General features: G+C 44.3%; 2 protein-coding genes and 1 long non-coding RNA gene across 5 annotated transcripts in view; 1 reads left to right on the top strand and 2 right to left on the bottom strand.

Annotated features, from left to right (window-relative positions):
* Window positions 1-11,731: 11,731 nt before the first annotated feature.
* Window positions 11,732-13,412, top strand: LOC106604198 (uncharacterized). 2 transcript variants are annotated; one of them, XR_006769818.2, is made up of 3 exons: window positions 11,732-11,900; window positions 12,085-12,831; window positions 13,043-13,412. It is a non-coding gene; the product is annotated as an uncharacterized LOC106604198 (long non-coding RNA). The 2 variants fall into 2 exon arrangements; XR_006769819.2 differs by having other exon boundaries at window positions 11,750-11,900; window positions 12,070-12,831.
* Window positions 13,413-14,787: 1,375 nt separating this feature from the next.
* slu7 (SLU7 homolog, splicing factor) lies at window positions 14,788-23,278 on the bottom strand. Its single transcript, XM_014198629.3, has 13 exons — window positions 23,120-23,278; window positions 22,659-22,845; window positions 22,269-22,422; window positions 22,012-22,092; window positions 21,565-21,798; window positions 21,162-21,326; window positions 20,896-20,993; window positions 19,841-19,908; window positions 18,223-18,362; window positions 16,947-17,108; window positions 16,573-16,677; window positions 16,249-16,449; window positions 14,788-16,134 (listed from the first exon to the last, which is right to left on the bottom strand). The coding sequence occupies exons 2-13, from the start codon at window positions 22,820-22,822 to the stop codon at window positions 15,949-15,951; spliced, it is 1,758 nt and encodes a 585-aa protein (XP_014054104.1). The 5' UTR covers window positions 22,823-22,845; window positions 23,120-23,278; the 3' UTR covers window positions 14,788-15,948.
* A 621-nt stretch (window positions 23,279-23,899) lies between these two features.
* Window positions 23,900-27,817, bottom strand: part of LOC106604211 (histone-lysine N-methyltransferase, H3 lysine-36 specific-like) — a 36,548-nt gene continuing 32,630 nt past the window's right edge. For both annotated transcript variants that reach the window (XM_014198656.3, XM_014198655.3), the window contains exon 20: window positions 23,900-27,537. In XM_014198656.3, the coding sequence (XP_014054131.2) occupies window positions 26,744-27,537 (794 nt within the window). In that variant the 3' untranslated portion in view covers window positions 23,900-26,743. The remainder of the gene's footprint in view (window positions 27,538-27,817) is intronic.

Below are 27,817 nucleotides of genomic sequence, written 5' to 3' on the forward strand. Positions count from 1 at the left end.
GGGTGACATGTCTGGTGAGTATGCAGGCCATAGAAGAACTGGGCCATTTTCAGCTTCCAGGATTTATGTACAGATCCTTGCAACATGGGGCCATGCATTATCATGCTAAAACATGAGGTGATGGCAGAGGATGAATGGCACGACAATGGGCCTCAGGATCTCATCATGGTATCTCTGTGCATTCAAATCGCCATCGATAAAATGCAACTGTGTTCGTTGTACGTAGCTTATGCCTGCCTCTTCCATGACCCCGCCTCTGCCATGGGGCACTCTGCTCACAACGTTGACATCATCAAACCACTCGCCCACACAACACCATACACACTGTCTGCCATCTGCCCAGTACATTTGAAACCGGGATTTATCCGTGAAGAGCACACTTCTCCAGCGTGCCAGTGGCCGTTGAAGGTGAGCATCTGACTACTGAAGTTGTTTACGACGCCAAACTGCAGTCAGGTCAAGACCCTGGGGAAGGTGACGAGCACGTAGATGAGCTTCACTGAGACAGTTTCTGACAGTTTGTGCAGAAATTCTTTGGTTGTGCAAACCCACACTTTCATCAGTTGTCCGGGCGACTGGTCTCAGACGATCCCGCAGGTGAAGAAGCTAGATGTGGAGATCCTGGGCTGCCGTGGTTACAGGTGGTGTGCGGTAGTGAAGCTGGTTGGAGGTACTGCCAAATTCTATGAAATGACATTAGAGGAGGCTAATAGTAGGGAAATTAACTTTCAATTCTCTGGCAACAGCTCTGGTGGACATTCCTGCAGTCAGCATGCCAATTGAATGCTCAATCAAAACTTAAGACATCTGTGGCATTGTGTTGTGTGACAAAACAGCACATTTTAAATTGGCCTTTTTATTGTCCCCAGCACAAGATGCACCTGTGAAACAATCATACTGTTTAATCAGCTTCTTGATATTTCCTCACCTGTCAGGTGGATGGATTATCTTGGCAAAGTATAAATGCTCACTAACAGGGATGTAAACAAATTTGTGCACAAGATTTGAGAGAAAAAAGCTTTTTTGTGTGTATGGAACATTTCTGGGATCTTTTAATTCAGCTCATGAATCCAAAGCTTTACATGTTGCGTTTATATTTTTGTTGAGTATAAATACTAAGCAATGAGTACTAGCTGGGCAACAGACAACTCAGTGTCACCTGGTGTCAATATAGGGCATAGCTTTTTCAATAATGTGCAACGATAATACTGTAGGCTTATTACAATTCACTTTTTTAGAAAACATTTTAATTATCGAACAAAACTGAGTGTAAATAGGCTGAACTATAATTGCAATGATGACAGGCATAATTTTCTTCCCAAATGGACAAGGAAGCAAAAGCAGGTGCCATTGTATTTCAACCCATCAGGATGAAGGTGATGAATCCTCATTGGTCTTCTTGTCCATCTAGTTCAGATATTCCTGGTCTGCATAGATCAGGAACCCAGTAAACAGACTATCTGTCCGGGAGGGGTCATAGAATAACCCATTCTGTTCAGAGTAGAAGATCTGCAGCCGAACCTGGTCCTGACTCTCTTACCAGAGAACAGTGGAACCGGATGCTGGATCCCAGTTTTGGCATCAAACGTCTTGATCTTGTACTGCCCGTTGTGCACCGGCCTGATCGCCAAGTGCTTGTTGGCCAGTGTGATGTCATAAGTGAAGTAGTAGACTCCCGGGACAGAGCAGACAAACTTCCCCGTTGTGGCGTTGTAGTTGTTCCCCCTCGTTCAGTAGAATCCGTTTGAACCGGATCGGGAGACGCTTTTTGGGAGAAGGCAGACCGGGCTGAGTTGGTGCCGCAGTTACATCCCCCATGAGCCCCGCTCACCCGTGTCCCCGTCTCCCCCTTGGTGCCCCCCAGTCCGGCCAAACCTGGGGCCCCACGCGGGCCCTTCAGCCCTCGGGGTCCATGCTTGCAACCACGCCCTCATGACCTTTAACCAGAGTTTACATTGTTTCCCGGGCCTGACCTGTTCACCTGAAGATCAGACAGAGACAGGGACTGGCTAATTCACATTCATATAGTCACACCAGACAGCTCACAATACAGTGTACTGCATAGGAACACAACATTAAAGCTAACACAGGAAGTAATATCAAGGACTACAAGAGTGGTAGTGGTTAGCGTGACCTAAAGACTCATGTTAGCTCCCAAATGTAATGCCTTTCGGCTTCAGCTCAGTGGGCTAACTAACAGGTAATACCTATACTGTAGGCTTCAGCTCAGTGGGCTAACTAACAGGTAATACCTATACTGTAGGCTTCAGCTCAGTGGGCTAACTAACAGGTAATACCTATTCTGTAGGCTTCAGCTCAGTGGGTTAACTAACAGGTAATACCTATTCTTGAGTGGGTTGAGTCACTGATGTGGTCTTCCTGTCTGGGTTGGCGCCCCCCCTTGGGTTGTGCCATGGCGGAGATCGTTGTGGGCTATACTCGGCCTTGTCTTAGGACGGTAAGTTGGTGGTTGGAGACATCCCTCTAGTGGTGTGGGGGCTGTGCTTTGGCAAAGTGGGTGGGGTTATATCCTGCCTGTTTGGCCCTGTCCGGGGGTATCATCGGATGGGGCCACAGTGTCTTCTGATCCCTCCTGTCTCAGCCTCCAGTATTTATGCTGCAGTAGTTTATGTGTCGGGGAGCTAGGGTCAGTCTGTTACATCTGGAGTATTTCTCTTGTCTTATCCGGTGTCCTGTGTGAATTTAAATATGCTCTCTCTAATTCTCTCTTTCTCTCTTTCTGTCTTTCTCTCGGAGGACCTGAGCCCGAGGACCATGCCTCAGGACTACCTGGTATGATGACTCCTTGCTGTCCCCAGTCCACCTGGCCGTGCTGCTGCTCCAGTTTCAACTGTTCTGCCTGTGGCTATGGAACCCTGACCTGTTCACCGGACGTGCTTGTTGCACCCTCGACAACTACTATGATTATTATTATTTGACCATGCTGGTCATTTATGAACATTTTAACATCTTGACCATGTTCTGTTATAATATCCACCCTGCACAGCCAGAAGAGGACTGGCCACCCCTCATAGCCTGGTTCCTCTCTAGGTTTCTTCCTAGGTTTTTGGCCTTTCTAGGGAGTTTTTCCTAGGGAGTTTTTCCTAGCCACCGTGCTTCTTTCACATGCATTGCTTGCTGTTTGGGGTTTTAGGCTGGGTTTCTGTACAGCACTTTGAGATATCAGCTGATGTACGAAGGGCTATATAAATAAATTTGATTTGATTTGATCTGTAGGCTTCAGCTCAGTGGGCTAATTAACAGGTAATACCTCTACTGTAGGCTTCAGCTCAGTGGGCTAATTAACAGGTAATACCTATTCTGTAGGCTTCAGCTCAGTGGGCTAACTAACAGGTAATACCTCTACTGTAGGCTTCAGCTCAGTGGGCTAATTAACAGGTAATACCTATTCTGTAGGCTTCAGCTCAGTGGGCTAACTAACAGGTAATACCTATTCTGTAGGCTTCAGCTCAGTGGGCTAACTAACTCAGCCTTGAGTTGTACTACAGTACTTGGTTTCAGACCCAGCCCAGGCTACTACCTGGATGCTACCATTAGGCTTCTTACCTCTGTCACCCCTCCCCCTTCTCTCCTTACCTGTCTGTCTGTCACCCTTCTCTCCATCTCTGCTTTCCTCAGTCACCCCTCTCCTCCTTCTCTTTATCCCTGCCTACATCTGCCACCCCTCTCCTCCTTCTCTCCATCCCTGCGAACCTCAGTCACCACTCTCCTCCTTCTCTCCATCCCTGCCTACATCTGCCACCCCTCTCCCCCTTCTCTCCATTCCCCCATCCAGGCCATCCTTCCCTGGGGTACTCTGGGGATCCTGGGTTCCACCGGGCCTGATGTCCGGGTAGACTACACACCAGCTGGGAGGAATGGATGGTGATGTTGTGGCCCTTCTTGTACAAGGGGTGTGTAGTCTGGATCTGGGACTGGGAGGTAGTGATGGTGATGGATAGCAAGCACACCATGAGAGACAGCTGGAGCATGGTGGTAGCTGAAAAAATAAGGGAGGCATTTTGAAATTATCAGTTGGAAAGCTGTGGTTGTAGAGATCATCAGCACCGATGTATTACACTGCTGGCTTATAGCCCAAACACACTGCTGTCATCAACCAGAGGTTCGCTGACCAAAACAGCACCGAGGCATTACACTGCTGTCATCAGCCAGAGGTTCGCTGACCAAAACAGCACCGAGGCATTACACTGCTGTCATCAGCCAGAGGTTCGCTGACCAAAACAGCACCGAGGCATTACACTGCTGTCATCAGCCAGAGGTTCGCTGACCAAAACAGCACCGAGGCATTACACTGCTGTCATCAGCCAGAGGTTCGCTGACCAAAACAGCACCGAGGCATTACACTGCTGGCTAATAGCCCAAACACACTGCTATCATCAGCCAGAGGTTCGCTGGCCAAAACAGCACTGAGGCATTACACTGCTGTCATCAGCCAGAGGTTCGCTGGCCAAAACAGCACTGAGGCATTACACTGCTGGCTAATAGCCCAAGCACACTGCTGTCATCAGCCAGAGGTTCGCTGGCCAAAACAGCACTGAGGCATTACACTGCTGGCTAATAGCCCAAGCACACTGCTGTCATCAGCCAGAGGTTCGCTGGCCAAAACAGCACTGAGGCATTACACTGCTGGCTAATAGCCCAAGCACACTGCTGTCATCAGCCAGAGGTTCGCTGGCCAAAACAGCACTGAGGCTTTACACTGCTGGCTAATAGCCCAAGCACACTGCTGTCATCAACCAGAGGTTCGCTGACCAAAACAGAGATTTCACAAATATTTATGAGACAGTGTATGGCTAATTTACTCAGCTGCACAATTTTTTCATTTACATTTTTTATTTCACCTTTATTTAACCAGGTAGGCTAGTTGAGAACAAGTTCTCATCTACAACTGCGACCAGGCCAAGAATAAAGCAAAGCAGTGCGACACATACAACAGCACAGAGTTACACATGGAATAAATAAAACATATAGTCAATAATACAGTTGCAGATGCTGGCACTAAGACCGCACTCAGTCAGCTGTATAAGGAAATAAGCAAACAGGAAACCACTCACCCAGAGGCGGTGCTCCTAGTGGCCGGAGACTTTAATGCAGGGAAACTTAAATCAGTTCTACCAAATTTCCATCAACATGTTAAATGTGCAACCAGAGGGAAAACAATTCTAGATCACCTGTACTCCACACACAGAGACGGGTACAAAGCTCTCCCTCGCCCTCCATTTGGTAAATCCGACCACAACTCTATCCTCCTGATTCCTGCTTACAAGCAAAAATTAAAGCAGGAAGCACCAGTGACTCGGTCTATAAAAAAGTGGTCAGATGAAGCAGATGCTAAACTACAGGACTGTTTTGCTATCACAGACTGGAACATGTTCCGGGATTCTTCCGATGGCATTGAGGAGTACACCACATGTCACTGGCTTTATCAATAAGTGCATCGAGGAAGTCGTCCCCACAGTGACTGTACGTACATACCCCAACCAGAAGCCATGGATTACAGGCAACATTCGCACTGAGCTAAAGGGTAGAGCTGCCGCTTTCAAGGTGCGGGACTCTAACCCGGAAGCTTACAAGAAATCCTGCTAAGCCCTGCGACGAACCATCAAACAGGCAAAGCGTCAATACAGGGCTAAGATTGAATCATACTACACCGGCTCCGATGCTTGTCTTATTTGGCAGGGCTTGCAAACTATTACAGACAACAAAGGGAAGCACAGCCGCGAGCTGCCCAGTGACCAGACGAGCTAAATCACTTTTATGCTCGCTTCGAGGCAAGCAACACTGAGGCATGCATGAGAGCATCAGCTGTTCCGGACGACTGTGTGATCACGCTATTCGTAGCCGACGTGAGTAATTCCTTTAAACAGGAAAACATACACAAGGCTGCGGGGCCAGACGGATTACCAGGACGTGTGCTCCGGGCATGTGCTGACCAACTGGCAGGTGTCTTCACTGACATTTTCAACATGTCCATGTGTCACGACTCCCGCCGAAGTTGGTCCCTCTCCTTGTTCGGGCGGCGTTCGGCGGTCGACGTCACCAGTCTTCTAGCCATCGCCACTCCGCCTTTTCATTTTCCATTTGTTTTGTCTTGTTTTCCCGCACACCTGGTTTACATCCCCTCATTACTCTACATGTATATTATCCTCTGTTCCCCCCATGTCTGTGTGTGGTACTGTTTGTTGTAATGTGTATGTGCACTCTAGACTGGTTTTCGACGGGTTATTTCGACCCGTATTTTGTCGTTCTGGGTACAGTTTGTTTTGCCTTATTAAAGTGCTCCGGTTGTTACCCATTTCTGCTCTCCTGCGCCTGACTTCCCTGCAGCCAGTTACGCACCTTTTACACCCTGATTGAGTCTGTAACACTAACATGTTTCAAGCAGACCACCATAGTCCATGTGCCCAAGAACACAAAGGCAACCTGCCTAAATGACTACAGATGTTACATCCGTAGCCATGAAGTGCTTTGAAAGGTTGGTAATGGCTCACATCAACACCATTATCCCAGAAACCCTAGATTTGCATACCGCCCAAAGAGATCCACAGATGATGCAACCTCTATTGCACTCCACACTGCCCTTTCCCACCAAGACAAAAGGAACACTTATGTGAGAATGCTATTCATTGACTACAGCTCAGCGTTCAACACCATAGTACCCTCAAAGCTCATCACTAAGCCAAGGATCCTGGGACTAAACACCTCCCTCTGCAACTGGATCCTGGACTTCCTGACGGGCCGCCCCCAGGTGGTGAGGGTAGGTAGCAACACATCTGCCACGCTGATCCTCAACACTGGAGCTCCACAGGGGTGCGTGCTCAGTCCCCTCCTGTACTCCCTGTTCACCCACGACTGCATGGCCAGGCACGACTCCAACACCATCATTAAGTTTGCAGACGACACAACAGCCTGATCACCGACAACGACGAGACAGCCTATAGGGAGAAGGTCAGAGACCTGGCCGGGTGGTGCCAGAATAACAACCTATCCCTTAACGTAACCAAGACTAAGGAGATGATTGTGGACTACAGGAAAAGGAGGACCGAGCACGCCCCCATTCTCATCGACGGGGCTGTAGTGGAGCAGGTTGAGAGCTTCAAGTTCTTTGGTGTCCACATCAACAACAAACTACAATGGTCCAAACACACCAAGACAGTCGTGAAGAGGGCACGTCAAAGCCTAATCCCACTCAGGAAACTAAAAATATTTGGCATGGGTCCTGAGATCCTCAAAAGGTTCTACAGCTGCAACATCGAGAGCATCCTGACTGGTTGCATCACTGCCTGGTACGGCAATTGCTCGGCCTCTGACTGCAAGGCACAACAGAGGGTAGTGCGTACGGCCCAGTACATCACTGGGGCTAAGCTGCCTGGCGTGTCAGAGGAAGGCCCTAAAAATTGTCAAAGACCCCAGCCACCACAGTCATAGACTGTTTTCTCTACTGCCGCATGGCAAGCGGTACCGGAGTGCCAAGTCTAGGACAAAAAAAACATTTTTTACCCCCAAGCCATAAGACTCCTGTACAGGTAATCAAATGGCTACCCGGACTATTTGCATTGTGTGCCCCACCCAACCCAACCCCTCTTTTTACGCTGCTGTTACTCTGTTTATCATATATGCATAGTCACTTTAACTATACATTCATGTACATACTACCTCAATTGGGCAGAACAACCAGTGCTCCTGCACATTGACTAACCGGGCTATCTGCATTGTGTCCCACCCACCACCTGCCAACCCTTCTTTTACGCTACTGCTACCCTCTGTTCATCATCTATCATATAGCCCAATATACTACCCACCACTGCGACCTGTATGATCTCGTTGGCTGGCCCTCGCTTCATACTCGTCGCCAAACCCACTGGCTCCAGGTCATCTACAAGTCTCTGCTAGGTAAAGCCCCGCCTTATCTCAGCTCACTGGTCACCATAGCTGCACTCACCCGTAGCACACGCTCCAGCAGGTATATCTCACTGGTCACCCCCAAAGCCAATTCTTCCTTTGGCCGCCACTCCTTCCAGTTCTCTGCTGCCAATGACTGGAACGAACTGCAAACATCTCTGAAGCTGGAGACTCTTACCTCCCTCACTAGCTTTAAGCACCAGCTGTCAGAGCAGCTCACAGATCACTGCACCTGTTCATAGCTCATCTGTAAATAGCTCACCTGTAAATAGTCCATCCAATCTACCCCATCCCAATACTGTATCTATTTATTTATCTTGCTCCTTTGCACCCCAGTATCTCAACTTGCACATTCATCTTCTGCAAATTCTACCATTCCAGTGTTTAATTGCTATATCGTAATTACTTTGCCACCATGGCCTATTTATTGCCTTAACTCTCTTATCCTACCTCATTTGCACATGCTGTATATAGATTTTTCTACTGTATTATTGATTGTATGTTTGTTTATTCCATGTGTAACTCTGTGTTGTTGTATGTGTCGAACTGCTTTGCTTTATTCTTGGCCAGGTCGCAGTTGCAAATGAGAACTTGTTCTCAACTAGCCTACCTAGTTAAATAAAGGTGAAATAAATAAAATAAATAAATATATGGATAGTCACTTTAACCATATCTACATACTACCTCAATCAGCCTGACTAACTGGTGTCTGTATGTAGCCTCGCTACTTTTATAGCCTCGCTACTGTATATAGCCTGTCTTTTTACTGTTGATTTATTTCTTTACCTACCCATTGTTCACCTAATACAATTTTTGCACTATTGGATAGAGCCTGTAAGTAAGCATTTCACTGTAAGGTCTACACCTGTTGTATTCGGCGCATGTGACAAATAAACTTTGATTTGATTTGGAATACTCTTATTGCAATGTGAATGGCTCTTAAAAGAGCCTTTGGTTGTGGATAGTGTAGTCTATGGTGTTGCCAGGGAACTGCACCCTCTTCGAAGAAGTAGGAGGTGAAGATCTCCCGCACACGGATTGCCTCTTGCTGCGTTGTTGGACCCCATCCTTGAAACATCCTGCAGAGCAGCAGCCTGATATTTCATTCACTTAGCTAGCTGTCTATACAGTATGTGAAGTTTGCTAGATAGCTAGCTAGCCAACTAGCTAGCACATTTAGCAGCTCATTTGAGTTAGCCTGCACTGTAGGTAGTTAGATAATAATCATTTTTTCAAAATTTTTTCAAAATTCATTTACTTACTTGAATTGGTTCTCCTAGCCATGTGGACAATTGGAAACAGGGCAGCAAAGTTTGTTTGTCACCAGAGCGTTTTAGAGGATATTACTATTGAACTATGTATCCATTTAATAACCAGACCTTCATACAAACTGCTGAATTCTTGACACAATCGAACATGCTGCTATATGCTGCCAGCACGCCCACAAGCGAGTCACACTGGGCGGCCTAAGCGGCACGAGGCAATTTACCGCTATCTAGTGTACATTCACCATTAGTGACAATTGATGGAATAAATACATTTTATATATTCCCATTCTGTTTGTGAATAATTTAACTCAGTACGCACTGAAAATGTCATATATCACTGAAAGTATAGGTGATGTAAGTGCTGTGTAAAGAAAATAAATTGGCTCACACTTTTGGTACCTAAGAAGTGCCAAGCACTGCAGACAAATAGTTGCTGCAAAAATACTTAGCTTGGCCCATGTCTGGTATGGGTTTGTGCTTGTCTCATCAGTGGAACCTGAAACAGGACATGGGAGAGAGACCTCTACACGCATCATCTTCGATCTTCTGATTCACAAACCAACAATGTCATTGTTCAATGGTCCCCATCTCTGGAATAGTTATATATTAGCTGTTTCTTTGCATGCCAATTAGTTTGAGGGCTTAATCACAATTTTATCATGTGTTTTATTTAGTTGACATTGTGGTTTTATTCTGTGAAGCATTGCCAACACAGTGCTTCACCCTCTTCTTCCAGCGGGGACATTTTGATGGGTTTTCTCTGGTTCTTGTGTCTGGACACATCTGGTAATCCTCAGAGTTTTTGCATGGAGCCGCCTTGAATGATCTTTGTTTTTCAGATTTCTCATTGTTATGGTGATAACCTGAGAAGTTGACGGTATAGTGCCTATCAAAACATCATCTAATGCAATTTGTCCCCTTGGCACAACTGTCCAAAGCTGTCAATCAATCACGAGCCTAGGGAATCAAGTGTCAGATTAAATTTCACACAATAACCGGTGAGAGAAAAGCCTCAAAACCAATACATTCAGCTTTCATCTTAAACTTTGCTTAATTTATTTATTTACATTACAAGGATTGTCAGAGGGTAATCTTGTTGAGTTGGTTGAAACTAATTACCTCATGGTGAAAGTATTGGTTGGCAGAGAGAGAACTATTGCTGAAACAGGGTGGATGTTCATGTTTTGCATTTGTGGTTAAAATACACACAGGATTTATTTTCAGTGCTGCACTTCAGAGATGGTATTTCGACCTGACATTGGAGTATTATGTAGGCGGTAAGGTTGTGCTTCCGTTCTGTGGAACTGAAGGGTTGGGCAACACATAAAAATCCTGCTCTTTGAGCCAACTTGGCTCAAAGAGCAGGATTTTTATGTGTTGCCCAACCCTTCAGTTCCACAGAACGGAAGCACAACCTTACCGCCTACATAATACTCCAATGTCAGGTCGAAATACCATCTCTGAAGTGCAGCACTGAAAATAAATCCTGTGTGTATTTTAACCACAAATGCAAAACATGAACATCCACCCTGTTTCAGCAATAGTTCTCTCTCTGCCAACCAATACTTTCACCATGAGGTAATTAGTTTCAACCAACTCAACAAGATTACCCTCTGACAATCCTTGTAATGTAAATAAATAAATTAAGCAAAGTTTAAGATGAAAGCTGAATGTATTGGTTTTGAGGCTTTTCTCTCACCGGTTATTGTGTGAAATTTAATCTGACACTTGATTCCCTAGGCTCGTGATTGATTGACAGCTTTGGACAGTTGTGCCAAGGGGACAAATTGCATTAGGTGATGTTTTGATAGGCACTATACCGTCAACTTCTCAGGTTATCACCATAACAATGAGAAATCTGAAAAACAAAGATCATTCAAGGCGGCTCCATGCAAAAACTCTGAGGATTACCAGATGTGTCCAGACACAAGAACCAGAGAAAACCCATCAAAATGTCCCCGCTGGAAGAAGAGGGTGAAGCACTGTGTTGGCAATGCTTCACAGAATAAAACCACAATGTCAACTAAATAAAACACATGATAAAATTGTGATTAAGCCCTCAAACTAATTGGCATGCAAAGAAACAGCTAATATATAACTATTCCAGAGATGGGGACCATTGAACAATGACATTGTTGGTTTGTGAATCAGAAGATCGAAGATGATGCGTGTAGAGGTCTCTCTCCCATGTCCTGTTTCAGGTTCCACTGATGAGACAAGCACAAACCCATACCAGACATGGGCCAAGCTAAGTATTTTTGCAGCAACTATTTGTCTGCAGTGCTTGGCACTTCTTAGGTACCAAAAGTGTGAGCCAATTTATTTTCTTTACACAGCACTTACATCACCTATACTTTCAGTGATATATGACATTTTCAGTGCGTACTGAGTTAAATTATTCACAAACAGAATGGGAATATATAAAATGTATTTATTCCATCAATTGTCACTAATGGTGAATGTACACTAGATAGCGGTAAATTGCCTCGTGCCGCTTAGGCCGCCCAGTGTGACTCGCTTGTGGGCGTGCTGGCAGCATATAGCAGCATGTTCGATTGTGTCAGGAATTCAGCATAGCAAGTTTGTATGAAGGTCTGGTTATTAAATGGATACATAGTTCAATAGTAATATCCTCTAAAACGCTCTGGTGACAAACAAACTTTGCTGCCCTGTTTCCAATTGTCCACATGGCTAGGAGAACCAATTCAAGTAAGTAAATGAATTTTGAAAATTTTTTAAAAAAAATGATTATTATCTAACTACCTACAGTGCAGGCTAACTCAAATGAGCTGCTAAATGTGCTAGCTAGTTGGCTAGCTAGCTATCTAGCAAACTTCACATACTGTATAGACAGCTAGCTAAGTGAATGAAATATCAGGCTGCTGCTCTGCAGGATGTTTCAAGGATGGGGTCCAACAACGCAGCAAGAGGCAATCCGTGTGCGGGAGATCTTCACCTCCTACTTCTTCGAAGAGGGTGCTGTTCCCTGGCAACACCATAGACTACACTATCCACAACCAAAGGCTCTTTTAAGAGCCATTCACATTGCAATAAGAGTATTCTTCCATTTACTTAACTATGTCAACTGCAGTTATTCAATTCCCAGTTTCTCTCCTTTTGATTTCTAATTCTCAGGTGAGGGTGCTGTTTAGGTAAGGGTGTGATGTCTGTACAAAAACAAAACAGGCTATTTTAAATCACCCATATTGAAAAAAATGTTGAACAATTAGACACCCTATAACCCACACACATGTATCAATCTGATTGATGGATAGTGTTGTGCAGGCTCAGGTGTATAACTGTGGCTCCTTCCACCTTCAAAGAATAGGCAAGAGGACCAACCATGGTAAGACACTTCATTATTTCTATAACTACGCTATATTGTTTGTCCTCGCGTGTCCGTTCATGTTTTTCAGCATAAAGTACTCTGCAGCCACTTAGTGTGGACACCAGTGAGGTCACACACAGTTTCCTGTTGAACACTGACTCTTTAACTACCTTATTTTCTCAATAACTCTCTCTCCTTTACTTCATCCCTCTCTCCTCTTCTCCCTAAATCCTCTAGGTTATATCAGCTGTGTCGGTGAACCCCTCCCGAATCTGAACTGGATGACACATAGAGGACACAGCGTGATCAGAGGTGAGAGGTCACTTGGTCAGGTCAACAGGAAGTATTATTAAAGAGATGCTTGACATTGAAATACAGAGAGATGGAGTAGTCCCAGAGTTAATGATCCAAGGTCAGTTTTGCATTTCACCTCCTGATGATTATGATAACTAACAACGTTAGAATAAAAAATAAAAACAAGTCTTAAACATGCTCTCTCTCTCCATCTGTCTCTCGTCTGCAGATACGTTTTGATGTGAGAGAGGATGCCAACCCCCATTCCCATCATCGCCACCTCACCCACTCTTAAGATAACCTTCGGGCTGACTAGAGACACTATTATATAATTGTGATGAAATGAGAAAATATTTGAGTTGCACTGATTCATTAACCATATGCTGCCTTCCCTGCTCCTAAGTTCATAACTCTTTCCCTTTGTCTTTTACACCTCTCGCCACCTTTCTTCCTGTGCATTATAATGCACAACAGATGTGCATTGAAGTACAGATTGAATTTGTATTTGTAATATTACAATTATATTTGTAATGCATGTATTTATAACCCTTTGATAATGCACTTTCAATAAAGTGTTTCACATTCTCTACTGGTTAAAATGAGGTCTCATTTGATTTAATACTATACCTATCCTGTTTATCAGATCAATGCAGATGAAGGGCATCAGATATTGAGATGAACCAGTTTTAGAGTATTTACATGATGATTAGGAAGTGTAGTGTAATGTTAAATTATATTTCCATATATGATTTACAAATCAGCCTTTAAGTAGTTAAATCATGTTTCTAGTCTAATGCATAGTTACAATGTGTAACCATTGATGTCCCAGGACCAAGATTGGTAAACACTGCTGAAGTGTATAATTGTAATACATACATGCAGACACAGCATCATACAAAGACTGGAATGTGATACTCCTGGTATTGGATATGAGTGAAAAATAATCTGTCTTTTATACCTGAACTGCACTTTTATTTGCCAAGGTAGAGTACATGGTCAGTGAATATATTAAATGTACAGGCTACAATGTGGGGATCTCATGCATGGTAATAAATACATGTATATACGACTTGCATCCTTGGCACAAAGTTATATTATACTATACTCAATCCATAGGCTTCATTAATGTCATTCAGACTGTTGTGAAGTTGATACAACTGGCTATGATAGCTGAGGTTCATAGCTAGGTTCTGAACTAATATGTATATCAAACGTTTGGGTCCATACACAGATCAGCTAGATAGCTAGCTACACATCCATAGGCATACAGGTATTTTTTATAATCCACTGCATAATAAGCAAGAACATAGCTAGCTGCGTTATTTCATCTATCTGCATTGCATGGCAAATATCAGCAAAGCAAGCTTACAAAATTGTACATTCAATTTGCAGTAAACGCTTTAGCTAGCTAGATTCTTTACATCCACTGTTTCACAAGACGACAGCCTGGTTTGCTGGTTGTTTCAGGAGTCCCTAAAAACAAACCAGAATTACAATTTCATACACATGTCAGACCACCCATAAAGCTAGCCAGCTAGCTGGTTAATGTTAGCTAGTCAGCTAGCTTGCTAAATCGCGATTTTCGTAAGTTAACTTCATGATTAAAAAATATGCATAATCGTTTGTCTCTACATTAACTAACATATTCCTCTCAACAGTATTTTTTTGGGGGGCATGATTCGTTATAATCACTTACATTTGCTTCCATCCTAGTATTTTTGTCAGCCATCTTCCCTGAAGAGTCTCCTGCCTTGGGTCGCACAGCTTCAAATTCGTCATGGAAACCGCTCAATATGATTGGTCATCGCTCAGCGGACGCCGCTGGTGATTTTCACAAAGTTGGTAAAAGTTGTAACTTTTTCGCCACCTTCGCACCGCCCTCTCCGCTTTCCTTCCATTGAAATGAATGGGGAAACGGTGTTTCACCGCGCGGCATCCTGTGCTAGTGTATCATGCCCGTAAAAGAGAACCAAGGGAAGTCATGCTTTTTATTGGATAAACGGTCGTTTGAAAGTTCAAAATTCATTCTAAATGTACAAATATGAAAGAAAATAACATTCTACCACATTGATAGACTTAATAATAAAAAGACAACCATGATCTTGAGGAGTAAGAACATTAACCAAAGAACAGGAGGTTGGGTTCCAGAGTGTGATAGGAGGAGGTAGGAGGAGAGGGTAGGGGGTAGGAGAGAATAGGGTAGAGGTAGGAGGAGAGGGTAGGGGGTAGGAGAGAATAGGGTAGAGGTAGGAGGAGAGGGTAGGGGTTAGGAGAGAATAGGGTAGAGGTAGGAGGAGAGGGTAGGGGTTAGGAGAGAATAGGGTAGAGGTAGGAGGAGAGGGTAGGGGGTAGGAGAGAATAGTGTAGAGGTAGGAGGAGAGGGTAGGGGTTAGGAGAGAATAGTGTAGAGGTAGGAGGAGAGGGTAGGGGGTAGGAGAGAATAGGGTAGAGGTAGGAGGAGAGGGTAGGGGATGGGGGGGAGAGGGTAGAGGTAGGAGGAGAGGGTAGGGGTTAGGAGAGAATAGTGTAGAGGTAGGAGGAGAGGGTAGGGGGTAGGAGAGAATAGGGTAGAGGTAGGAGGAGAGGGTAGGGGGCGAGGTAGGAGAGGGTAGGGGGATAGGAGAGAATAGGGTAGAGGTAGGAGGAGAGGGTAGGGGGTTTGGAGAGAATAGGGTAGAGGTAGGAGGAGAGGGTAGGGTTCGAGGTAGAAGGAGAGGGTAGGGTTATAGGAGAGAATAGGGTAGAGGTATGGGGAGAGGGTAGGGATCGAGGTAGGAGAGGGTAGGGGAACAGGAGAGAATAGGGTAGAGGTAGGAGGAGAGGGTAGGGATATAGGAGAGAATAGGGTAGAGATAGGAGGAGAGGGTCAAGGTAGGAGTATAGGAGAGGATAGGGTAGAGGTAGGAGAGGGTAGGGGGTTAGGAGAGGATAGGGGTAGGGGTAGGAGAGGAGGGAAGGGATTTAGGGGAGTAGAGGGTAGGGTACAGGGGTGGGAGAAGACGGGTACAGGGGGTAGGGGTATAGGAGAGGGTACAGAGGTGGGAGGAGAAGGGGTACAGGGGTGGGAGGAGATGGTAGAGGGTATACTGTAGGCAGGGGCGAGCATAGAGTATGGGGTTGTCACTATCCCTCTTATCACTGTCCCAGCTCCAGGAAGTTGGCCATGGGGTCGTCTTCCCTGGAGCGTTTCATCCTGAAGGCCTCCATCTCCTCCTCCGTTGGCTCCTTGATCTCCTGCAGGCTGTTGTACTTCCTCTTCCTCTCATCCACCTTCATCATCTCCTCTACCTGCTTCAGACGCACGTCCTCTGCAGCCAGGGCCTGGGGCGAGAGGGAGGTAGGGGGTAAGGGGGAGGTAGGAGGATGAGAGTGTACTGACATGTACATAAACACACAGGCACGGACACATATCAAAGCAAAGAAGTCAAAGTTCACCTTGTTCAGTTTCTGTTTCTTCTTCTCCTCATCTTCCTCCTCAGAGTCGCTGCTGTCTGAGCCGCGCTTCTTCTTCTTCTGCTTCTTTTTCTTCTTCTTCTTCTCTTTAAGTTTCTCCCTGTGCATCTCCAGTAGAGTCTTAGGCTCCTTCTCTTCCTCCTGCTCAAGTCCCTCCTCAAACGGAACACAGGCCGAGGAGCTCTATAGGGGGAGATACCTGTCAATCATCTCATCCGGGTAAAAAAAACTTGAGTGTTTATAATTGACTACGGAAATCACATTACCCAAGGCTCAAACATGACTGATGATTAGTGGAATACCGACCGTAGTTTTGATGCCAGCCTCGCCTGTGCAGTAGCTCTGTTTGACCATGGAGTGGCAGCACTTAAAGCCCCAGCAGCCTTCTCTCCAGTATGACCCCCAGATACACTGCAAAGCAAAAACCCAGAAACCCCTGTAAGTATGCATATCTGAATAGATGCTACTGTACAACCTTAATACTGTCCTTTACTCTTTTTTAGTTGGCACAGTTCTTGAACACTCCAATTGTTATTGTCTGACAAAGTCCTTCTAAAAACACCAGCACTGTGCTCCTCCACAAGAGGGTCGTTCAAGAACACTCCAAAGGTTCCTGTCTAACCGGAGACTGTTCTGACTGCACTCATCTCTACGGGGTTAGTCTGTTCTAGACGCCTCACCGCGTGGTTCTGGATGAGTACGTCCTCTTCGTATTTGGAGCGTGCCACAGCCTTCTCCTGTCCCTTCAGCACGGCACCGTGACGACTGTACTCCACGTAGTCCTCAGTCTGGGCCAGCAGCAGCTCTCTGGGGGGGGCGTCCAGGTGCTCCTCACCCCCGTACTGAGACACAGTCAGAACACACAGGAGTAACAGTCAGTACACACAGGAGTAACAGTCAGAACACACAGGAGTAACAGTCAGTACACACAGGAGTAACAGTCAGTACACACAGGAGTAACAGTCAGTACACACAGGAGTAACAGTCAGTACACACAGGAGTAACAGTCAGTACACACAGGAGTAACAGTCAGTACACACAGGAGTAACAGTCAGTACACACAGGAGTAACAGTCAGTACACACAGGAGTAACAGTCAGTACACACAGGAGTAACAGTCAGTACACACAGGAGTAACAGTTTTTCAATAGGACCATCAACAAACAAACAAGAATGAAACAGTTATACCATTAACTAATGTATGACAGGGTTGGGGGTCAATTCCAATTTAATTTGAAATTCCAATTTAATTCACTCAAAGTGAATAATTTACATTGAATTCAATTTCAACTATCTTTAAGTTATAGAATTGAATTAGACTTGTTTGGACTGTTTGAATTGGAATTGTGAAAACATTTAATCTTTGGAATTGAAATTCAATATTTGTACATTTCCCAGTTAAAGGAATTAATGTACTTAGTATCAAAAATGGACAGTAGGATTTGTTTTTAATTATTTAAGCTTACATTTTTGGGGATAATATTGAATTGGGAATTGAATTATTGGAATTGACCTAACATTGGAATTATTATTTATTTTTTTACCTTTATTTAACTAGGCAAGTCAGTTAAGAACAAATTCTTATTTACAATGACGGCCTAGGAACAGTGGGTTAACTGCCTTGTTCAAGGGTAGCACGACAGATTTGTACCTTGTCAGCTCGCGGATTCGATCTTGCAACCTTTCGGTTACTAGTCCAACGCTCTAACCACTAGGCTACGCTGTCACCCCAAATTTATTTATCTCAATTTAAAGACTGACCTGGAATTAGAATTTAATTAAATAGAATTTACAAGGAGGGGGAATTGAATAAGTAGAATTAATCCAAACCCTGCTGTATGAGGAACTTGAAATCATGTTTATTACATTGATGACACTTTTATGGGCTTCACAACTTTCTGCATGCAGTTTATCTACATTGAAAATGAGGCTGGATTGTAGTGTATTTATTCTGTACCTTATCCAGGATAGTCTCCTTCTGTTTGTCCTTGAAATCCTCCTTCTTGACCTTGAAGGACTGGTGCAGCAGCTCCAGCTTGGTGGGGTCGGCTTGGAGGTGCACCTCAGAGCCCTTATCATAGGCCTCCCATGCAAAGACTGGAGAGATGGAGGAGATGAGAGGGGAGGAAGTATGTTTAGTTCCATACAATCTCTTTGCTAGACTAACTATGAAGAATACTGGCATTAGGATGCTCTCTCTATGGATACCATTTTATGAGCCTAATAGATGAGAAGTGGGGAAATATGGGAGAAAATATGAACAAATATGGTTTAATATGAAGATACACTAGATGACCAAAAGTATGTGGACACCTGCTCGTCGAACATCTCATTCCAAAATCACTGGCATTCATATGGAGTTGGTCCCCCCTTTTGCTGCTATAAAAGCCTCCACTCTTCTGGGAAGGCTTTCCACTAGATGTTGTAACGCATTTCCACTGCTCCAGAGTCCAACGTTGGTGAGCTTTACACCACTCGATGCTTGGCTTGCGCATGGTGATCTTAGGCTTGTGTGCGGTTGCTCGGCCATGGAAACCCATTTCATGAAGCTCCCGACGAACAGTTCTTGTGCTGACGTTGCTTCCAGAGGCAGTTTGGAACTCAGTAGTAAGTATTGCAACCAAGGACAGACTATTTTTACGTACTACATGCTTCAGCACTCTGCGGTCCCGTTCTGTGAGCTCGTGTGGCCTACCACTTCGTGACTGAGCCGTTGTTGCTCCTAGACGTTTCCACTTCTTAATAACAGCACTTACAGTTGACCGGGGCAGCTCTAGCAGGGCAGAAATTTAACGAACTGACTTGTTGGAAAGGTGGCATCCTATGACGGCTCTTCAGTAAGACCATTCTACTGCCAATGTTTGTCTATGGAGATTGCTTGGCTGTGTGCTGAATTTTATACACCTGTCAGCAACGGGTGTGGCTGAAATAGCCGAATTCACATGTTTTAAGGGGTGTCCGCATACTTTTGCATATATAGTGTATGTAGAAACTGATTGTCCAATAGAAATACCTCGATATAACTTAATTTTTGACGAAAATGTGTCAGTTTGTCGAGGTTGGATTAAAAACATGTTCAGTTACTTAAAGGGATAATTCTGGATTTGTGCAATGAAGCCCTTTATCTACTTCCCCAGAGTCAGATTAACTTGTGGATACCATTTTTGTCTATACGTGCAGTTTGAAGTTGCTAACTAGCGTTAGCTCAATGACTGGATGTCTACGGGAACAGCTAGCATGACGCTAGTTAACATTGGCTCTCGAAACTACCTCTAGACCTCCTTCATAATGGACACAGATAATAAAAATGGTATCAACAAGTTCATCTGACTCTGGGGAAGTAGATAAAGGGCTTAATTGCCAAAATTCAGGAAGTATCCCTTTAAGACATTGGCTCAAGTCTAGGTTGTGCCTTTAGAAATCGAGAAAATTAACAACTATGGAAGAATTTTCCCCTTGGTCTGCCGAGTATGCTTTGCAAGCGTTCCCGGACGTCTTGCGATGTTGGGTCTCTGTGTTTAGAACCTCAGAGAAAGCCCTGTTGGGTTGTTGGCAGGAAAGAGAGACTGACTCACGCTGTGTCTGAGCCATGGTTACGGTGTCTCCAGAGTAACGTACAAAGTTGTCTCCTGCGAACCCCACACTGCCAAATAAACAGGACACAGACAGACACACATTTAGGAAGACAGTTAGGAGATCTCTCAGCGACGACAAAGCATTCTTTCAGACACATCCCAAAGACACAGTGAAAGAAAATATAAGCATTTTCACTTCAGCATTCATGACATGTATTTAGTGATTTGGAACATGTAATTACAAAATCACAACACATGGTTTAAGACTCATGATATGTAATTAGAGATTCATGACATGAAGTTAGACTGTTAGTTATAGGAATAGTAACCTAGTGTTCAGACACCATGCCAGTGTTCTGATAGGGGTTTTACTCATGGGGGGTCATTAGCTAAATAGTGCCGAGAGATTAGTGCTTGTTAAGGTCGGTTCGGTTTTGATTATTAAACAATAATACCGACTTTTCATTTCTCACATTAAATGCACTATGCATTATGTGGGTTTAATTCTGTAACAACACAGAATAAAGTCCCCTGATGGTAGTGACTGCTCATTACTGCTTATCACTTATTAACCATCATTTACTCACATACATTTTTTTTTTTGTAAATGAAATATGTTAGTAAACCTTTATTTAACTAGGCAAGTCAGTTAAGAACAAATTCTTATTTACTACGACGGCCTACCCCGGCCAAACCCTAACCCGGACGACGCTGGGCCAATTGTGCGCCGCCCTATGGGACTCCCAATCGCGGCCGGTAGTGATACAGCCTGGAATCGAACCAGGGTCTGTAGTGACGCCTCTAGCACTGAGATGCAGTGCCTTCGACCGCTGCGCCACTCGGGAGCCCCCAGAGTTGTTGTGTATATTACATTTTATTTTAAGACTTTATTATTTAATTCCAAGTCATCATCGCATTGATCTCACACACACAAAAAAAGAACTAAATGGTATTCAAATAGTTTAACCAACTTTTGTCAATTTCTTTTAAACTGAAAAAATAACCTACATGTTGGTTAGTCGCTCAGCACTATAGTTAAAGGAACTGTAACCTACTCTTCAGGAACCATGCCAGTGTTCTGGTAGGGGTTCTCTCTCATGGCTCGAGTCTTGGGGTCGTAGTAAGCCGAGTCTGGATCCAGATTTCTCAAGTACTACGGGGCGCAAAGTACACAAACGCATAAGTTAACAAATACTTCTTCATCAAAACTTGTCATAATTACAAATGTGTAACTTCTATGGGTGATGAGGGGAAAAACAGATTGAGATGCCCAATGTAGGAAGGCTCACAAAACACCTTCAACATTTATGACTGGACTCACCTTAGCGATGTCTTCTCTGATACGCAGGTTTCTGACTGTGATTCGTCTCTTGGAGTCAAAGTTCTGTCCCGGCATGTCGATGTCATCAGCGTACTTATCTTCATCCTCATCCTCACTGTTTTGCTCCTGTGTGCGTTCGCCATCATCCCACTTTCTTGAGGAGCTCTACAGGAAACAGAGAAGAGTATATCAACACACACCACCAGAAAACTGACAAGCATATAGCATGCATTTACCTACTAGATTGATATTAACCAATCAACCAAATGCATTTTATTTCATTTTGGATAAAGTGCCAATGACCAATATTTAATGCAGTATTTGCAGTCTTCAGCAACATATTTAGTGTGTAGAATAATAAGTGGTATTCAACACAGCTATGTGAGAAAATCTGATGGCTTACTGCTTGGTCCGTGAGTTTCCCTGAAGCCAACTCCTCATGGAGTTTCTGAGATTTCAGTGTTTGTTTGGCCTGGTCTACTTTGGCGTACTCCTCCACAATACGCATGTGATCCTCAGGGTCGTAGCCGTTCCAGCGGTCCCTCTTCCCATCGTAGTCCAGATCCAGAGAGATCTGGCTGTGTTCGTCGGGGGCCATGCCGTTACCTGTGAACTTTGCCCCCACCTTTCTGGGCCGCTGGAAAGGGGTAAGGATAGGGATGGATGAATGGATAGATATATATATGGATAGGTAGATAGATGTGGAGCATCATCATTGATTCCAAACCAAGCACATAATACTCTGGCTACATCCAAACAGAACCCTATTCCCTATATAGTACACTACTTTTTATAAAGGCAATAGGATGCCACTTGGGTTGCAGACAATAAAACTAAATGTGGTAAGCACCTCCAAGCAGTCCTTCTTCTTGTGTGTCATGGCACCGCAGTTATCACAAGCTCCCTTCCTGAACTTGGTGCTGATGGCTTTCTGCAGAGAGATACAGGGTCAGGGATCAGGCATACGTTTAAGGATTTAGAACGGAAGACAACTGAATTATGCCTTAACTCAGCTCGTGGCTTTAACTGCTACATGCACAACAGTATTTATTGTAGTTAAGGCTTTACAATGGAAGACAGCTGAATTACAACACTGAATCTGCTCACCTCTTGCACCCCTCTCTTGTACCACTCCTCGATGGAGGAGAACTGTTGTTGCCTCTCCTCCTGGGGCCTCTGGTGCTTTAAGGTGGGTCTCTTAGAAGGGTCGATGTACCAGGGCACTGAGGAGATGTACTGGGGAATGTGAGGGTTGATGTCCCTGGAAACAAGAGGAAGAAGAATTAGTCAGCACACTATGCTTCCACAAAAGGAGAACCCACTGGCCCGCTGGTTTCTTCTGTGTGGAATGGTATGACTAGCTAGCCCAAAGTACTGGAAAACAGAGAGGATTCTCGCTCTTTATATACAAACAGACGACAGAGAGACGATGAGGTCCAGTTCTGGGCTGTGTGTGTGACCACTCTGATGTGAACTGGTCCAGCTAATTTTACTTACTTTCCCTCTTCATCTACCTCAGCAGGAGCATTTCCCAGTTTTCTCTGTTCCTCTAACTCCTTCTTCTTCCTCCAATCCTCTCTGGTCATCTTCTTGGGTTCTTCCAGACCCACCACCCCATCGGCGCTGGTCGCAGCCGTCGCTGCCTCTTCTTCCTCCGGCATGATTACTGTGATGGGGTCACCGGCTGGGAGTGCACACGACACAAAGCTGGATCAGTCACCTAGCTACTATTAAACGAATACGTGGCTTTCATAAAATGATGCAGATTTATGTAGGGATACGGGGCTGATGGTGTAGCTAGCTGGCTTTAAGTTATTGACAAAAACAAAGGTTTCCAACACGCTGGCAGGCTGGTTAGCTAACTTTGGTGCATCCCTATGTATAATTCAAGTAAGCGACGAAGGTCTGACAAAAATAGACCATACAACTCACTCTGATCAAATGCATGTTTTTCTTACCTTGACAGGATCACCAAAATTAGATACGTTTAGAGACGTAGACTGGAATCGTGGCTTTCGTGACTTGTGTTTACAACATGAACGTCGCCATTTCACAAACCAGGAAGTGACGTCATACACTGGCAGAGAGGAAGAGGAACGTCGGCCTCTCTCCGCGGCTGGCGTATTTTCCCCGGCCAAGGAAGGACTTTTTGTATTGAGGTCGAATTTGGTCAACCAAAACATGAATGCCTTATTTACTACGTGAGGTTTATTTGACCGAGTAGAAGTTTCGTATTTTTTAAGTTGTTACATTTGTACCGCTATAAGTACAACACGTGACTCCCCGGCAACTTTGAGAGAAAACACTTTATATCGGCGTTGTCCCTGGATGGCTATGCATATTCATGATATGAGGCTATAGTAGCATAGCGTTTCTCCCCATTGAATACAGGCGGTTGACGTCAACAACCTTAATCGAATACTAAAATATGCATGCATTACAGTGAGATGTTTCCACCAATAAAAAGAAAGGATAGGCGGGAGCTAGACAGCACGTCCTGTCGCTTCGTGGACAACGACTCCCATTGTTCGGGCGGAGAGATATGCATCTTGTCAGTATATCTATCATCGTTGCGCTGAGCCAGTTGTATGACCATGACTTGTTCGCCACCGACAGGAACGTTTATGACACGTGTCCTTTGATTCATTTCATAGTCATTGTAAAATAAGTTCATCAGTAAATATTCTTTCAAAAGTGGACAACTGGTGAGTGATTTAAAAAAAATGACAAGAACAACATTTTCTATTGTAAAACTTTACTTATAATATTTATTATACACAAAGGAGTACAGTACAGTTCAGTTCATGAGTCTTCTCTACATGGCATCAATAAACATATCCCCCGTTTCTTCAGAAAATCTATGGTTGTGTTTCAGCTCTCTAAAAAAAACAGGAGGGGCCAGAGAACTCTTGGAAGTAGACCTGTTGGCATAAACATCATCACAGAACACACAATGGAAAAAATAAAACAAAAACATTAGAAAAAAAGATAATATTGGTTTGAGAAATACAAAACTAGCCAAAAAAAAAAAAAACATATTTATCTGCCCCAGATGTCAAGAGTGAGGCAGAAAGATTTGTTGTTGACACATTGATGGGCAAGCCATGTAAAAATGGTAGTGCTTCTGTTTGGGAATTCAGTACATAATTTTCTCATTTAGTTGATATGTGTTGGACCCAATTGATTATTTTAAAAGGCTGAATATTCAGGATTGTAAGGCCAATTGTCTAGTGATTCTCATAGTTGACATTCTAATTCTAAACATCAATTTAACCAATTCTAAAATTCATGAAAATGTAGCAAAGTGTTCTCATTTCAAAAACGTTGGATGAGACTCATGGGAAGGATTGTTATTTCATGGAATTTAACATAACCAGCAACCAATCAAACTGGACCCGTGTGTTTTGTGCGTTGGAAGTGTGCTGCTACATGTTTGAATGCAAAACATATACAGCAGAACATTACACAAAAGTTATGAACTGAAAGTCTCAGAACAACCTTTCTAAAATGTACAGATGTTTCAGGACACTTCACAGCTTCAGAGTGATGGATAAACCACCCTGTTGGAAAAGCTGCCCGATGAATCAACATTACTTATGACAGAGAACATGAGACATTCTGCTTGGCTCTTCAGTTAACTGACTTTTAGTGATGCAAGCAACCAGCCTTCCAGCCAGACGATGAAGAGTCTATACTAAGGGTTTTTTGTTAAAATGTTTACAGCACCACAACACTCAATTCAGAGGTATAAAACTCTACTTTAAAAAGTCTAAAAGCACTGTTCTTTAGGCCATGAGTTAATACATGACTAGTATTGCTTGATTCTATAACAGCAGACATGTGCGTGCACTCAAACATACATCACTTTCACTCACAATATACATTGTGTCATCTCCCAAACAGACAATAGACATTCTCCTGCCAGATGTGACATGTGAATGACCTTTAATGATGGAATCATAGAACTAGAATGTGTTTCATTTCCTTCTAATTCTGTGGATGGAACAGTAACACAAGCCATAAAGTGAGGTCAAAACATTGATGTGCGCACAACTAACAGGAGTGATGTTCTGAACTCTTGGAATGTTTCTGTTTGTCCAGCCATAAACATCTTAATGTAATGAACAAACAATCTGGGATCTTAAATCAGGGATTTTGAGAGTTTTATCAACAATCTTTTACAGTAGACAAAAAGGGATTTCTTTACCGTTCACAAGAGATGCACTTTAGATTTCAACATTGGGTTGATTTGTAACAATGTTATAAGTCCAAACCAGTAGTTGGTTATGGCTTTTTAAAATCAGTGATCATTGAGAGCATATCGTTGATTATTCTTGATAACTGGTCGAGCTCCTAAATCTAACACCATGGCTACACCGGACTAGACGCCATGACACACAGGTTAAAATAACAAAACCAACTGTGATCCAACTATATTCATTTGGGCCAGGTTGAAACACACGTGAAACATTCATGGACAATAAGCTAGATAGCTGTTGTTAGCGGTTTGTCCTGGGAGATGAACATTGGGTTGTTATTTTACCTGATCATTTTGTAAAAAGAAAAGAAAATGTAACCTTTATTTAACTAGGCAAGTCAGTTAAGAACAATTTCTTATTTACAATGACGGCCTACACCGGCCAAACCTGGACAATGCTGGGCCAATTGCGCGCCACCCTATGGGACTCCCAATCACGGCCGGTTGTAATACAGCTTGGATTCAAACCAGGGGGTCTGTAGTGACGCCTCTAGCACTGAGATGCAGTGCCTTAGACCGCTGAGCCACTCAGGAGCCCATGCGTGTGGTCCCATTCTTAGCTGTGTGTCGCTCCATTCCAACGAATAATCCACAGATAAAAAGGGAAACCAAGCTATCTTTGATTAATATCTCCAGGTTTCTCCTTTCAAGCAACCATGTTGGGTTGTATCTTCATGAAAACCAAAAAGGATATGAGAGATGTGGGACTTACAGCGCATCGAGTGTCTCAAATATAACCAAGTTGTATTTTAGAGTTAGGAATCAAAGAGGTTAGTTGACGTGTGTGAGCAGTGTGGATGAAATGATTGAATAACATGTATTTGTACATTTATTTTGCAACATGGCCGGTGTAGGCAGGGTGTGGCTGAGTGAGGTTGGCCATCCTTTTTTGTTTTCCAATTGTAAAAAAAAGCAAGAACAAAAATGTAAACAACTTTTTTGAGAGGAAGAAAAACAGCACCAGACACTAATAACATATCAACAGAAGGACCAGAGGCTGACCGGAGCAGTCCTCCCAGCCCCTTAGCACCACTTCCTATCCCTTACACAACGTTAGTCCAGTCCAGTCCACACTGTGCTATGCTGTGCTGTGCTGGGGATAGGAAGGCTATGCAGTACGAACACAAAGGCAGCTTCGTATTTCACTTGGTACCACCAGGACAATCTCTCTCTCTCTGTCTCTCTCTGTCTTTCTCTGTCTCTCATTGTCTGTCCATCTGAATGTCACTCTAGTGAGATGAGAGCTAGAGAAACAGTATTTTTGTAGAGATGGATAGATCTAAGAAGGAATGGAAGACACAAGGGGGAGGGATGTAAACGGAGTTCATTTCTCTTCGTCCTCCACCCTCCCCCACTCCTCCTCCTCTCCCTCTACCTCCCCCTCATCGTCTGGCTCCTCCTCCATGTAGTCCCCCCAGGTATCATACACATCTCCCCCTTCCTCCTCCTCCTCTCCTAGTCCGCCCTCATACTGCTCATCTTCTTCTTCCTCCTCCTCATCCTCAAATACCTCCATCGCCTCTTCTTCCTCCTCGTCCTCTCCTTCCTCCTCCTCCTCCTCTTCCTCTCCTTCTTCCTCCTCCACGTCCTCTTCTATTCCACCCACCTGTCCGTCTTCCAGCTCTCCATCCTCCTCCTCTTTCTCGTCCTTGTAGGAGGAGGGGGGAGAAGGAGGGGAGAAGTGCAGTATTTGACTATCAGACATGTAGGGACTGCTAGGTGGTCCGTATGAGAAAGTGTTGGAGGACTGGGAGGTGTTGAGGAACAGGCTCCCTGTAGGGGGCAGTAGCGAGTCCTGTGCCAGGCCTGGGGCAACCGTGGAGGAGATAGAACCAGCAGTGGTGGAACCAGGCCTGGGTGTGACCAGACCCTGGGGGTGGGTGAGGAGGTGAGGGAGAGGCATGCCCCCAGGAGGTACGTACTCCCTGATCTCCCCTGGTTCCAGGGGCTCGGGTCCACAGGGGTCGTGATCGTTGCAGGCGAGTCGCCCGTCTATCTTAGAGATGAAGAGCAAGCCCTCACGGTGCTGCTTGCAGAAGGAGCTGGGACACATCTCACAGAAGGAGGCCGCCTCATGACCGCAGATGTCACACTGGTGCCAGGGGCACTCCCAACGGCCTTAGAATAGACACAGAATCACTGCTACAACAGAGATCATCAGACACATTCATGTAGTACAGATCCTTACGCTCCTTCAGGAAACTCCAGCTTTGAGGATTGAACAAAAGCTAAAACTACTAGTACAATTTCTTTCCTTCTCCGATGTACTAAATCAATCTGACCCACTGGGCACAATCTGGTTGAATCAACATTGTTTCAGCGTCATTTATTAGCGTATTGTGACGTGGAATCTATGGATAAAATACATTGGATTTGAAAAAAGTAGTCAATGAAAAAA

Source organism: Salmo salar, chromosome 05, assembly GCF_965601325.2.
Source record: "Salmo salar chromosome 05, fSalSal1, whole genome shotgun sequence".
NCBI lineage: Eukaryota > Metazoa > Chordata > Actinopteri > Salmoniformes > Salmonidae > Salmo > Salmo salar.